General features: G+C 40.1%; 1 protein-coding gene and 1 long non-coding RNA gene across 14 annotated transcripts in view; one reads left to right on the top strand and one right to left on the bottom strand.

The window, feature by feature from the left end:
- The window catches only part of anks1b (ankyrin repeat and sterile alpha motif domain containing 1B), a 236,357-nt gene that overhangs the window by 14,325 nt on the left and 207,021 nt on the right, over window positions 1–15,011 (bottom strand). For all 6 annotated transcript variants that reach the window (XM_044343243.1, XM_044343242.1, XM_044343244.1 and 3 more), the window contains 3 exons: window positions 7,302–7,409; window positions 5,911–6,114; window positions 3,670–3,795 (listed from right to left, as the gene is read on the bottom strand). In XM_044343243.1, coding sequence (XP_044199178.1) covers window positions 3,670–3,795; window positions 5,911–6,114; window positions 7,302–7,409 — 438 coding nt within the window. The remainder of the gene's footprint in view (window positions 1–3,669; window positions 3,796–5,910; window positions 6,115–7,301; window positions 7,410–15,011) is intronic.
- LOC122975065 overlaps window positions 1–15,011 on the top strand; it is a 105,576-nt gene that overhangs the window by 35,487 nt on the left and 55,078 nt on the right. For 7 of the 8 annotated variants that reach the window (XR_006400558.1, XR_006400559.1, XR_006400560.1 and 4 more), the window contains exon 3: window positions 9,553–9,707. This is a non-coding gene — a long non-coding RNA (uncharacterized LOC122975065). Of the gene's footprint in view, window positions 1–4,507; window positions 4,633–9,552; window positions 9,708–15,011 lie in introns of all 8 variants that reach the window. The other variant, XR_006400562.1, reaches the window with a different exon arrangement.

Raw genomic sequence — 15,011 nt, 5'->3', positions numbered from 1 at the left:
GGCAGTTCATAATGCATGCAGCACTGGGCACCACAGTACCACAGAGATTGGGCAAAGCAAATTTCAAAGTCAGGAAAATACCAAACTGTACGTGTGCTGCTTGCTTGTATTTGACGGTCAAATTGTTTAAACTAGTCTGAACTGGCAGCCATAATAAGTTACTCATGGTCCTCTGTGTTCTGATCATGATTGGACTCAAAGATCCAACATGATAGAGTAGGCTTAATACCTTTGACGTTATCACTTTATTACCATAACACCTGAAAGTATGGGGACAAAAAGTCTTGTTGACCAAAGCTATTAACCTGCTAATATCTGCCAAACACTCCAGTGGGCTCATTGTTGAAAAGCTTGAACCAGGAAATGTTTGTTCGACAAATAAACTCAAAACAAAAAATCATGGCGACACAGTCCAGCAGCGGGGACAGTCATATTCTAGTTGAATTATATGAAGTATTTGTTTTATCTTACTGAAATAAACTGATAAAAATGTAAAATGTATTCATTTAGTTTACTAATTATAAAATGCATCTGATCCATTATTTATGAAGTTGCTACTAATTTTTATGAAAGCCCTGTTTACATTAAGCTGCACTGACATGGAGATTCATTAAATACACACATACACACACAGTGCATCAACCTTGAGAGGCTCCTGGAGGGACATTAACGCGGGAGTCTGGCAGATCCGTCTGTCTGGACGCCACTTTGCGGTCAGACATTCTGCACACGTAGTATCTGATTTAATAAAGAAGCTACTAATGGTGACAGTGTTTTACAGGGACAATGTTTATGTCGACATTAGAGCACTTAATGGGTGTGACATTTACCACCTTGCGGTGCCCTTCCCACCGATGGAAGGTGCCTTATTTCCAAAAGTGGGCCCCTAACAAGGCTTTTAGTGGATTAGAAGAGAAATATTTACATCTTTTACCTCATCTGTTTGACTCTACAGTAAATTACACCAAAATACTGAATATCTACCTCACAGGATTTATCATACATTTAATTAGCGATACAGTTGATTGTGGAGGCATAAGAAACTCTTGGGCAAACCATGAGTTTTTTTTTTTTTAATGTAGCACAGACTGTGTCTCAGTCATATTTTCAGTCTGGTCCTCGGCGGATCACAGAGAGATCGTCTGAGCCTGTTAGTACTTTGTCTTGACTCGAGCTAACGATGTTAAGTCGCTGTTATGGCGGGGTTGCTCGCAGTTATCTTAGAAATTATATTACAGCTGCACACAAGGCCAACTGCTGTCTTGTCCACCATGTCTCCGTGGCAGTTATTGTTGGTGTACACAAACACACAAGCCTTTCATAAGTTCCAAATACGATTCACAGATGTCTGCAAGACTAAGAGTCTGCAGCCATGCCAGAAGCTCTTAGAGGCTTTATTTTGGCACAGTGATGCGAGCAGTTTAACTCTAAGTCATGTGTTATAGGGCTGCAACTGACGGTTATTTTCTCAACTAATCGATTAATGGTTTTGTCTATAAAATGCCTGGAAATAGAGTTTTTCTAAAAAAAAAAAAAAGCTCCAGGTGTTGTTTTCAAATGTCTTATTTTGTCAGATCAACAGTCCAAAATCCAAAGATACTCAGCTTACTATCATGTATGACAGAAAAGTTTCAAATTCTTACATATGAGGAGCTGCAACAACTAAATATTTGACATTTTTGCTTTAAAAAAATGGCTAAAACGATTATTTGATTATTAAAATAGTTGCAGATTTTCTCTTTATTGACTTGTTGATTAATTGACTAATTGTTGCAGCTCTAATGTGTTGTTATCTCATTTAATGTCCAGGTTTAAAATAGACAGAAACGTGAATGAAATGATGCTGATTTTTTGTTTTTTTTACATCAGTCACAAAGGACAACATAAGTTTGTGAATTTTGAAATCTTTTAGACAATTTGGGTGGTAATCGTGCAAAACAGACTGATAACAGTAATACCCGGAAGAATTCAATAATATCTGGTGTATTCAGTGTATCTACAGAAGCTTTTAGATTAATACAGAAGAGATTCAACGTTGAGATAACACTGGCTGTTTACGATGTAGAGCGTAGTAATGATGTTAGACCATCTGGAAATGGATTTGATAATATTCAGATAATACTTTGGAGCTCTGGTTGTAAAGCTGACGTTATGAAGTTAAGATGTCATCTGCTGAAAGTGGAGGAAAGGGGTTTTTGTTTACTCAGAGCCTCGAATGAAAATGAGAACAGCACTGATGCATCCTTTATTTAGCCTGTTTGGCTTTTTACCATCCCTCATTCTCCATTAACATAAACACAAAACACTCTTCTCTTTCTTCTTCTTCTCATCAGTGTCTTATCCATCTAATTTATTCTTATTCACTCTCCATCTCCCTTCAGCTTGCCAATATTCACACTTTGTGCTCTGCCTCCCCCTCTGTTGTGGCTCCTGCTCATTTATCTCACTTTCTCTGCTTTCTGGAGCCAGTTGTCCTGGGACAGCGAAACGTTAGAGATGTTGTCATAAACGGCTCCATGAAAGCACCGCCACGTTTTCCCTCGGCGGCCCACCCGTCGCGTGTCTCCACCCCCACCCCCACACCATCCGCCCAAACACGCCGCCTGTGTAGTTGTACATCTGTCAGAAAACCTAATGGTCCACACTTTCGCTATCAATCTTCTGAGGTGAGAAAACGAAGAAGGGGAGATTTTTTAAGTGAGGGGAAGACATGCTCTCGGGATCTTTTATTCACTGCTCCCGTCTCATCTTCTTGCTTTCATTCATATTTGATTTCAGCGTCACATTTGATTTCCTATATCATCCTATTTGTTCAAACTTGAATTTTCAATCCCTCTCCGACTATCTTTTTCCTCTCCTTATCCCACACTCTCTTACCTAATCTCCTAACGTTCATCCACCAGAAGTCTTCATATTTGCATCACCAATCCGAGGATGTATTTCTGAGATACCCACTTCCCTTCCTCCTCAGGATTTCTGAGAGCCAATGGCCTTCAGTATCATCAGCTTGGATGAGCATCAAATTGCTTTCTGCAGTGTTTTACCTGCCCCAAGTAGATAATCATTGCAGTCTGGTTGCTGAGCACGCTGTATAAAAATACAAAGAAGTGCAAGGCCGTATCCGTGGTAACGTGGACATGTAACATCCTTTATGTAACCGGCAAACATCTAAATTTACCAAAGTGCTGAGAATAACGAAGGCGATACTCCCTGAAAGGTTGAGTTCAGTATCATTGATCTTTACTATTATTACCTTCAGTGTGTATTGATGACAAGGAAACGATGAGCTGATTTATCAGTGAGTTGATTGACAGAAAATAAATCGATAAGAGTTGATTTGTCGTAAATTTTAAGCAAAAATGCCACGAATTCACTGGTTCCTGATTCTCAAATTATGAATATTTGCTGGTTTTCTTTGTCCTCTATGATAGTAAACCCAATATCTGTTGGTTTTGGACAAAACAAGTAGTTTGAACACATCAGCTTGAGTTTTTGGAAATTAAAAACCAAACAATTGGACCAAACAATTCATCAATTAATTGAGTAAATCATAGGCATATTAATCAGTAATGAAAGTAATTATTGGTTGCAGTCCAGCATACAGTTGCACATATTTGTGAATTCACACACACACACACACACACACACACATATAGTTGGTGGACTCACATATGCTTCGTAGTCACAGGACTGAAAGATGAGCTTCTCGGGGTGATGCTGCCAGTACTGCACCGGAGTGGACGAGGTGGCCTCGTTGGGCGGACGCAACGTGATTGGCTCGCACCACTCGCCTGCCTGAAACAACAACCAATAGCGTGTAAGGACAGAGACAGGATCACACCGGCTTACAAGATGTGGCATTACATTCAGGCTTGTTTCTGCGTATCCCATGTCGACATGACTCGTTGGCCTGATAAACGCGTGTGCGCGCCGAGCTCGAGTGTAAATTCTTAATGTAACAGCTTTCCCGACATGAACATTAACATGCCTTCAAAGGACACGCTTCACAGAACATCCAAGAGGAAATTAAACTCGGATGAATTATGCTCGGCTTCTAAACGTTCCCATACTTTAGCTCACTTTAAGACCTTTAGCTGCTGCTCGCCTCTCTTTCACCCAGTAAGCTTTCACCTTTTAAACAAAGGAAATACCTTAATCCCATCTGCATACTTCTCAGATGTCTGTGGATAACAATTAAGCTTGTTTTATGGTCTTTTCATTCTTTGAAAAATGAAACCAGATGATTTTTCTTGTGCCAGACTTTGTGTGTGTGAAGTGGCCTCCTGTGCATGTTTATGTGCATTTCCATATCTGATTGCTTGTGTGTTAAAATCCCCGTTAGAAAGTTGCCGTGGGACTGTGGAGGTGAGATCTTATAATCAGATGCAAAGATGTTGGATAAACAGCCTGGGGATAAGCCTTTAGAAACCAGCATCAGCCAAATTTATGCTAAACTACACCAGCTTAATAATATTACAACCAATCTTCCCACTTTCTTTGACCACAGTGAGGGACTCCGCTGGAAATCTTCGAGTTTTTTAATGTGCTGCGATACAGGCCAAAGATGCGTCAAGAAAGAAGTCAGCTGTTGCACTTGTGCACAAAATAACGAGGAACTGAAAAGAACAGAAGGTGAGGGAAGAGCCACATGGAGGACTTGGGAGGGACAAACATTTGCCATAAATGTGGTGACAGTCAGAGAAGAAGGGTAATGAAACAGAAAATAAAGATCTCTCCTCTTTTCTCTAATTGTTTGCCTTCTATTCTGACAAAGCTGACTCATCAGTGCCACCTCACAGTGTTATGTCTAGAAAACGGGGATCCACTGTGACACACACACACACACTGAAGAGATTCACCGGTGTAACCATAAGTGTGTGTTGGTCTGCACTGATAAGCTCTTTGATTCACACGGAGACACAAAAAAGACCCTAATCATACTGAATCAAAACACAGCTGCTGCCTCATGCTCATGTTTAAGTGTGTGTGTGTGTGTGTGTGTGAGTCATTGTGCTGTTGTTGATTGGGAGTCATAAAGTTCTAATTTTGCATTTGGATGAGAGTACAATTGGCTGGAAAGATGATGAGAGGCTTATGAATTGTATGTCTTGTTTACGCAAAACTATAGACTATTAAATCATCTGATATAGAAGCTGAAAATACATGTTTTTCTATAATGACAAGCAGCTTCCGTGTATGTGTGTATCAGAGACAGATTACAGGAGATTACGCCTGATTTTAAGTACAGCAAAATAACTGTTGCACTTTATCCAGTTAATTGTGATTTAACATTTTATCGCACAAAGTTTCAGGCATAAATTTCCTTATTCGTAAAATTTATAGGAGCTCTAAACAAGCAAAGATGGCTGCCGGTGTCAGATGGTCCGCCTGCTGCAGATTATTAATGTTGGATTTCCAACAACCAAACAGGCAGATAAAACATTTTTGGCTCGCATCTTGTATCTGTTAGAGATCAGCAGTTAATTGCTGTGATATTTCATTTATGATTAAGATTTATTCCACTTTTCCTGATTGGAAATGTGATACCGCTTGAAGCCTCATTAGTTAAAGGACCAGTGCGTCAGATTTAGTGGCATCTAGCAGTGAGGTTCCAACAAACTTTTTCTATTATGAGTAGATTACAGCGGAGAGAAAACTTCAAAGAACACATTTGTTAATAAAGGATAAGTCTAGCGTTAAAGCTGGGTACTGTAGTTTTTAGCAAACATTTAAACAGGAGTAAATATTTGTTGTTTTTTGACATTGAGGAGAACGTCATGACTCTTCCTTGAACTATTAAGCCAGTCTGATGTATATCTATGATCATTCATAATAATCTCCTCGAGTCCATCTCTCTCTTCCTCTCCCTGCCTCCATTCATCCACCCATCCTCTCCTCCCCTTTCCTCACCATGCTGACTTGGGCCATCTGTCGCTCCAGCTTGGATCGCGGCACGTCCTCGAAGTAGTTGTCATTGCTGCGCTGCCTGCGCCGGGCGTCCGCCTGCATGATGAGGTGCTGCACGTCCAGAGATCCACCCGGGACCCCCGCCGTGTACGCCGCTTGGCCGACCGACGGGCTGAGCTGGGGAGGAGTGTGGTTCCCGCCGGGCTCCTGGGACAGACGGGGGAGTTAAGAGAGGGGGGGGGGACACATCATTTTATAATGTGCTGTGTCACTGCTGTAAGTACAATAAGTAGGGCAATTGCATTCACTGTGCGTTGTCACATTTTATTATTCAGCCACGGTGTCGCCACACTGCTGTGTACTCGTATCGAAAATTGCTTTGTAAAATTGGGGACGAGGATCTTGTCCAGTTACCAGAAGGTCTCAGCAGGTCCATCAGACTGTCTTTAAGCACAACGCCGAAGCCGTGTCTGCTCAGTGTGAGTCACTTTAAGTGAAAGCATCAGCTAGACTCTTGAAAATGATGCTCATTTAAGTGGCTTTACAAGCTGAGCAGAGACTAAAATTCACAAAAGAATAAGGACTGTTCTGTGTTTTATTGGTGTAATTGTCTTATACACTGGAAGGTGAGTTATTTCTCCTGAGAGGTTAAACACTTTCAGTTGATTACATGTGAGAAAACTTAATAGAAGAGGCTTTTTTCTGAGGAATTTCTTCATTTTCCTCTCTGGACCATGTGAGCTGAAGTTTTATAACTTTGTATTTGTTGGCTAGACAAAACGAGCAGTTTGAGGACGTCACTGTGGGTCCTGGGAGACAGTGACAGGCATTTTTTTTAGTATTTTCTGACGTTTTATTGACTCAGCTAAAAAAAAGAATCAACTGATTAATCAATAACAAACCCCAGTGATTTTTTTTTTTCACTTATTTTGAGGCTTATTACAAAACTGCAATTCTCACATGAACATGTTGAGACACAGCGGACAGTTTGGGATGTTTGCAGGAGCAGAAAACTCGTGAAGCAGAGGGCCTCCCCTGGCTCAAAAACACAAGGAGCAAGAGACTATTATAAAGACATTAGAGCGTAGACCCGATGGGAGAGGGAAAGCCGGTTCGTTGTGATTAGTATCCAGGACATGCCGGCAGGGAGGAAACTGCAGTGGGTCAGCCATTTTGTGCCTGCCTGAGAGATTTGGGTAATCAGTTGGGCGGTAACAGCAGCAGTGGGGAGGCTGTAGTTCCCTCAGAGAAATACGCAGCCATCTGGGAACGGACCAAGTGCTTTTTTCTCTGTCTGATGAGTTCATAGTAATTCGAATCCACAGTAATTCAGATATTACCCAGAGTCATCATGGTTCATACAACACACAGTCCACTCACTGAGACTCACTCACCCGTAGGGAGATGGCCCGCGGAGGTTTCTGTGGGGTGTCTTCGTGTAGCCGGTCCCCCAACGAGGCCAAGATCCGTTTTCTGTGTCCAATAAGGCTGATCTTCAATACCTGAATAAAGACAAAATATTAACCATTAAGTTACATTAAAGGTTCAGTGACATGATTTAGGTCATTTATGAAGCAAAAATGTCCAAACTGGTTGCTGGTTCCAGCTTCTGAAATGTGAAGATTTGCCGCTTTTCTCTATTTTATATCATTGTAAATTGAATTTGTGTTAGTTTTGGACTGTTGGTCAGACAATAAAAACATTTTGATGATGTCACCTCTGGCTCTGGGAAATTGTGATTTGGCATTTTTTACTATTTTCTGACATTTTATAAACAATTTTTGGATTATTGGCTCATTAGCTACATCCCTACATTGTAGCATACAAAAAGTTAGGATGTGTTTGTTCTGTTTTTTTTCTGCAAATTCACAAGAAATGCTGGGTCAAAAGCTACTGCGCTAGCAAAAAAAAATGATGACTCTTACTCTCATTTGCATAATTTAAAACAGCTTTTATAGAGAGCAAGTGTTCAAAGGCTTTCAGACTGGATAACACTAGATTATATCAAAAAACTGCATAAAGGTAACAAATTATCACCACCATCATCATCATCATCAGCCTCAAATAGAGGATAATAGTGCTATCCAGAAAAGGAGTTTCACAGAGTAAAACACCGGAGTGCACTGCAGAGCTCTCAGGGAAGCACTGATGAATGCATAATGATATAAAAGGCCCCTCAGCAAATGCATACATCATGTCATTATTATTATTATTATTATTATTATTATTACATAATCAACATGGCTCGGACAGCTGTGTTCAAGCTGTTAGTTGTGACGTTAGATGCACACATACCAGTGACGTATCCTTTATGAGACTCACACACACTCACGCAGAGAGACACATAATCAAGGGGCAGGCATGGAAAGACTGATTAAATTAGTTGGTAATTCTATTGTAATTTACGACTCTGATCCTTTCTGTTCAGCCAAATTAATATCAAATTGTTGTTCCTTAAGGCAGCAAAGTATCTGAATAAGAAGAATTTATCAGAGACTCGAGCCAAACTTAAGTCACAAATATGAGGACTTGGACTTCACTGCCTAAAGACCTGACTTGTAGGCTTTGACATAGTAAAATCTTGAAGCATTTAAAAGTAAATAAGCCAGCGACAGGCAAGCGGTGCCTAGCAACATATCTTGAATATTGAATTATTAGGCATGGAAAGGACGTGGTCTCAGTTATCTAAAGATACTATTAACACAGCTTTGAAAAGAAAATGATGTCTCATTTTAACTGTCAGATCAGAAAGACTTAATCATTTCCTCTTAAATGAAGGATTAAGCGACATGAGACCTGATTTTAAACTAGCTTGAGACTGGATTTGGACTTAAGAGACTTTAAAACAGCTGAAAAAAGTTTGACATTTTGTAAAATATGCTTTCGTTCTGATTTATGCCAAGTATGGAGGTTGAACCATGAGGAGATTAGCTTAGCTTAGCATAAACTGGAAGAGGGAAAACAGCTAGCCTCTCTAGTCTCTCCAAAGTTTCATCAGTCAGTAATGAACACATTGAGCCTCATTTGTTTAATCTGAACACAAACAGAAATGATAAAAAGGATACTGGTACCAGCCTTTATGCTAAGCTAACGGCTTTAGCTTCATTCACATTAGCGCACAGGCATGAAAGTGGCCTCGATCCTCTTGTCTAACTCAAGAAAGTGAATAAATAATATTTCTCACAACCTGTTTCTTATCCGCAGCTTCAAAAAGAAAATGCCACATCACATTAATGGTCAGAATTCAGACTGAAGAGTTAACTTGGATTTACCATGAACATGTAAAACAGCTCTGGGATTAATACACTATAACCTCAAGACCCCAAATTCCAACACAAACCAAAACTATCACCATATTTTCAGGTTTTTTTGTTAAATGCATCATTTGAGAAAACATTGTTAGCGAGCGCTGAGAGTTTTTGCACCGACAGTCATGAAATGCAAATTTAGCAATATGAGATTGTGGCATATTTGCAATAATGTATTGATTTTCCCCAGGCACTCATTACACAGGCACAAATGGAGATGAAAACACACACACACACACACACACACACACACACACACACACACACACACACACACACACGCATACACACACACTTGGACTTGTATGAAAGCATTCATTCTTTCTCTGGTCACTAGGCATCCACTGACTGTGCCAGTTACTGGCTTTTCTAAAGAGACGAGCTGGAACATGGCAGCCTTCTGCAGGGATGTTGTTTGCACCTTCTGGCACCAGCAGACAACAAACTCCTGCCTGGTTTTATGGGGCTGCCATTGGAGGTCTTCCAATAAAGGTATGTGCAAGTGTGAGAGAATGTGTGTTTGTGAGTGTGTTACGTGTGTGTCTTCGGGGCAAAAGGTGGTAATTAGCCTCAATGTGAGGCCTTGCTGCGAGTGTAATGAGTCTTGCTTTGAGTCAGCGCAACTTACAGACAGACACACACATACTTAATCATCTCCAGCACCAATTACGCCCCTACATCTGCTGGAGAAACATAAAAATACAAACGTACAATGGGAACAGTGGCGTAGGAAGAGCACGCTTTGGTTTTATCTGTGTGTGCATAAACCTAAACACACAAACAGAACATAAATAAACCATTTCCCATGCATAATAAAGTGTATATATGCAAACTGCATGTAAATAATCAATGCATAATTTATTAAGCAAGCCCAAAAATGCTCACTCTCACGGTTTCCATTAAAAATTTATACACTTTATTTCATATCATACAGTAAATAAAGAAAAAGGACAGTTTGAATAGTGAGATATGTTAGAAAAAAACAGCTATCAACGGGTTAAACTCCATCCTACGCTGTTCTTCTCTGCATGGAAACAATGTATTATAATTGTTAAAATTAGATGGATCAAAGGGAAACCAAGAGCAGAGCTGGGACTAACGGGTAGTGGAACTAATTGGCGCATTATGGCTGCCCGGTGCCCCCTCCACCAATTTGTACTCTTTCCCCCTCTTATTCTCCCTCTCTTCTTCTGGCTTTCATAGCTCACTTTCTCTCTCTCTCTCTTCTCCATCGTCCTTTATGGACGCACAATGTCAGAGATACTACCCGGACGTCTCCTTCCCTCTGTCTCTCTCAGTCCGTCTCTGTACTTTAGTAAAAATGACACTGACTCACTGAATTTGGTGCATTAACATCATGTGATTTTCTGTCTTGAAAAATGGCTTGAAGACCTACTTTTTTCCCAGAGTACTCGTCCAATATGCTTTTTCTCACTGTCTCTCATTTTCTAGCTCTCTTTAAAAAAAAAAAAAGTCATTAGCTATGTACTTTACAGTACTTATTCTCAAAGACTTCTCCCTGATCTATCATGTATTGTACCTTATTTATACTTGAATGAATAAATGTAGTCTGTAATGATTTTGTCTTTATCATACAACTTTCCAAAATGCTCTTTTCTAATGACGTTTCATAAATCTTTTCTATAAACAAGTGTCAGTATCATGAAACGCAGTAAAAAATAACACTTCTTTGTCTCATTATCAGGCTTTTAACTTTTGAAAAAGCTAGTTTTCCTCTAAAGTTCCTCTAGAAGTGAGTGATAACAGTGATGTTGTTGCTCCACTGGTAAATAGAATATTGTGTTTGATTTAGGGACATTACTGAAAATAGTTAAATTGCAATCAAGTGACATAACGACACCCAAGACTCACTTGTAAAGATAAAAATAATGATTTATTAATGACTCATAACTGCCCTTAATGGACACAGTATCAGTGATACTACAGCGTCTCTCTGTCTCTTTGTACTAAAATTACATTGGCTCGCTAAACTTGGTGCATTAAAATAATGTGATTTTGTCTTAATATCATGCTTTTAACTTTTTAAAACAGTTGTTTCCAATGCAGTTTTCTAAAAGAAATGAAATGAGAATATGTTGCATCGCTCTACTAGTAATGATCTCTAACAGTGCTGTTTACAGTGTAGTTTTTTAAAAGTTCAAAAATGTCAGATTGCAAACAGGTGATATTAACTTACTTGAGATGAGTTTGGATCCGTTGTAAGGAAAAAAAAAAAGTCAGGACTTAAAACTTAACTATACAGTATACAAAAGTGCCCGGATGATTTTTCACAGTATGCAGTAAAGGTCATGAAATATTCAGTCTCTTACTTGTGTCTCCTGAGGGTCAGTGGCGTGACACTAGTCCTCACACGGCCTGTTTCATCAATACAGACACGTTCCAGAAAAGAGCAACGGTAATCGCCTCGTACCAAGTGTATCTGAGTGTCTATCTGCGTGTGTGTGTGTTACACTTTGCCTTATGCAACAGCATCAACTTCAACTACGGTAGAAGCCTCAACCTCATCCTGAAGTTCAACTGTCACCATGGCAACACAGAGCCGCAGCAGCAGTCACCCACACATACTCATCCCAAAAAAAGAGAAAGGAAAAAAAAAAAATCTACATGCACGTGGATGTGTACTTACACACACACACACAAACAGCTCAAACAGCTGTTTTAGAGCCTGAGGAAGAAGATTATATTGTTATCCCTGAATGGATGAGAATTTAAATGCAACCCGACCATTATTGTTAAAACACACTCACACTCTGTGATGCTTGACTGCAGCATCTCTCCATTTGCATGTAAATTATATTCATAGCAGCTGTATATACTGACAAGGGAAGTGTTGAGCCACCACCGCATACACTCCTTTCCACCCCTTTTTCTATTCACCGCTATCGCCGTCCACCACGCATTCATTTAAGCTTAACTCTATTCAAATCAACTCAGTGAGCTCTGATGATATAACCTTGATAAGGCAACCGGGTGTCAACAGCGCTTACACAACGTCAGCTGGGAAAAAAAGAAATAAAACAGAAATTGCTGAACGGACACGGACATTTCTGTCTATGCAGGTATTGTGCAGGCGCAGCAAACATTTGATGGATGCTGACACGGCAATGTCAACTTAATTTAACCCATTTTGTCTGTATAGTCTGTATTTCTCTTTAAAGATAACTATATCTTACTGGCAATCAATCCAATAAAAAGACCAAAACCAACGATGTCAGCTCATCTCGCAATACTTTTAAGATTTCCCTTCTCTGTCCCAAGTCCATTGGCTCCTACTGAAGACATACTGTATATCAAAAACAAGTCACAAATGTAGTTTCCCTTAAAAAAATCATAAAAAAGCTAAGCACTGTAGTTTCAAGCAAATGTTACTCAAACAGTAGTTAATAGTGTATTTGTTTGGGACTATTTTTAGCTGCAAATTGATGCACATCTGGTGCTCTAGAGTCCAGTAAGTATTTACAACAGCAGGATGGTTTATGTTGGACTCTCTGATATAAACTACAATGTCCATGTTCATCATAATGAAGGAACATGTCACCCATTGCAACACAGACAACACTTAGTAGTAGGATCAGTTAACTGTTGTGGTGTTTTCATGAGATTTGTTTAAAATAAAAACTACAGAATATCAGTTTTATCTTTCAAGTGTGTCTGAATGTGAACAAATAGACTACAATTTTATTGTTAGATGCTTGGTAAAATATTTATTACACTGCTAGACTGCCAGACTAGTCTGAAGGTAGACTGACACCATGGTTAAGCTTTCAGTTATATACTCTGCTGTATATTGTACCTCTACGAGATGACCAAAAAGATGAGAGTCTTATCTGTCAATACATGTATTACATATCCTTATTCATTCAGTCACAAATTCTACACAGTGCTAGCGTCCCACGAGTGGAACAGTGATTTTTAAATACATTACAGCTCATATCAAAGTTTTGAAACTGTTTGGAAGTGAGATCAGTAAGATATAAACATTCGGACATGGTTTCAGAAACTAGGCGACTCAGGAATGTAGACTGAAAAATGATTTTTGCAAAAAACTTTATACAAATTTTCAAAATCTATTTGACATTATGGTATCTTAAGTATGGATGAACATGACTGACTTATCTAATATTGGTATGATTGGTATCAATATCGTACAAAACATGAACATATGTATCATAGTGACTTTAGTTACTGTCAAAATTGCTTACCTACCGTCTCTAAGTACATTTTTTGTGACGTGACATGATTTGATGCGTCTCTAAATGACTTTTCTTTCCCTATCCATCTGTTTCTGTCTTTCTCTCTGAACATACTGCAGTGTAACAGCGGTGCCGCTGAGCAGCTACAGCATCCAACGAGGGTGACTTACCCTCCAGTCTTGATTTTATTACCGTAGTATGAGGTGATTTGGGGCGCTGTTTGCCTGCAGTGTCTGGCTGGGCCGCTATGTTTGTGTCTTGTGTGTATGTGTGTGTGTGTGTGCGTGTGTCTGTGTTTGCCGATCAATGCACTAATCCTGTTAACAGTCCCGTTAGCCCAGATTGAACAGGCTTGATTAACGGATTAGCCGCCACACATACGGGTAACGGAGTGGTGCTCTCTCGCAGCCATCTCCTGTCTGTAGCCTGAAGGACGCGGCGTAGCCTGCTGTCACCTTACTCACACGAATTAAACTGTGAATTATCTGATTCTTTTGCCATTAAAACGTTTGTGTGTGTGTGTGCGTGTCAATCGTTTCACCTTCAAGCTTTTTAATTTAGCGACGAGCGCAAAAGCAAAGCGGCTCCCAGTGGGTTCCAGATAAACTTGCTTGTCTTAGACGCAGCTTTCAAGATCCTGAAACGTGTTTTAAACCTACAAGAAACTCTAGAGAACATACTGACCTCTTAACACACAAGAAGAACACATAGTAACACTGGGTTTATGATAAGAAATAACATTTTGTAAAGAAAACTGTGCAACAATAAGGGTTCAGTAGAAATTGTCGGTGATTTGGGACATTAACAACGACCTCTCTCATTCAGGACGTCGGAGACAAAAAGCCTTTTCTCTGTTGCCTACTGGAGGGGAGGTTGGAAGCTGGTCAGCTCACTGGAGCAGAAAACCCAGCGAGGGAACCAACAGTCCAGTCACTGTCTGTGCTCAAACTAGCACGTAGTTTTAATGATGGAGAAGGAAGGGAGTAAAAACGCTTTCATCAGACTCTCTGCTCCAGTTAATTCTACATTGACTCACCTAACCGCCCCTTTCATTTCCCTCATATCCCTTTTCACTTTGACCATATTCCCTTGACCTCAAATTACCTCTCATCATCTGCTCTCGCACAACATCCCTCCTTTCCCAACCGCTCTGTCCTTATTTTCACTCCGCTCCCCTCTCGCTATATCCAGATGACAGAGGGAAAGGCTAAAAGAAAATAGACAGAAAGAATAAATCGTGTGTCTCTGTAATAAAAGACGAGGTTCTGCAGTTGTACATTAAAACAGCTTCTCTTCTCTTCAGCCATGGCAACTGCATGTGATTGGTCCGTCTTTGTTTGTTAGCTTTCGCGGTGTGAGTCTACCTCCTCCGGGCTCACGTCAATATAACCAGTCACCTCTCCCCTGTAGAGTATGAGGTCGTGACTTCCGTGATATCAACAGACCTCTGCATCCCCGCAGGCGACATCTCCCAGTAGAGCAACTGGGGTTCAATTCTGCTCCCCCCCCCTCAACCCTCTGAAGAATCCCGGCATCGATTTTTGCAGATCAAAGAATCACTGGCATAGGGTTACTTAAATTG

Source organism: Thunnus albacares, chromosome 23 (assembly GCF_914725855.1).
Source record: "Thunnus albacares chromosome 23, fThuAlb1.1, whole genome shotgun sequence".
NCBI classification, from domain to species: Eukaryota; Metazoa; Chordata; class Actinopteri; order Scombriformes; family Scombridae; genus Thunnus; species Thunnus albacares.
Note: the sequence above shows the minus strand (reverse complement) of the source record. Positions and strands in the feature narration are given on the sequence as shown.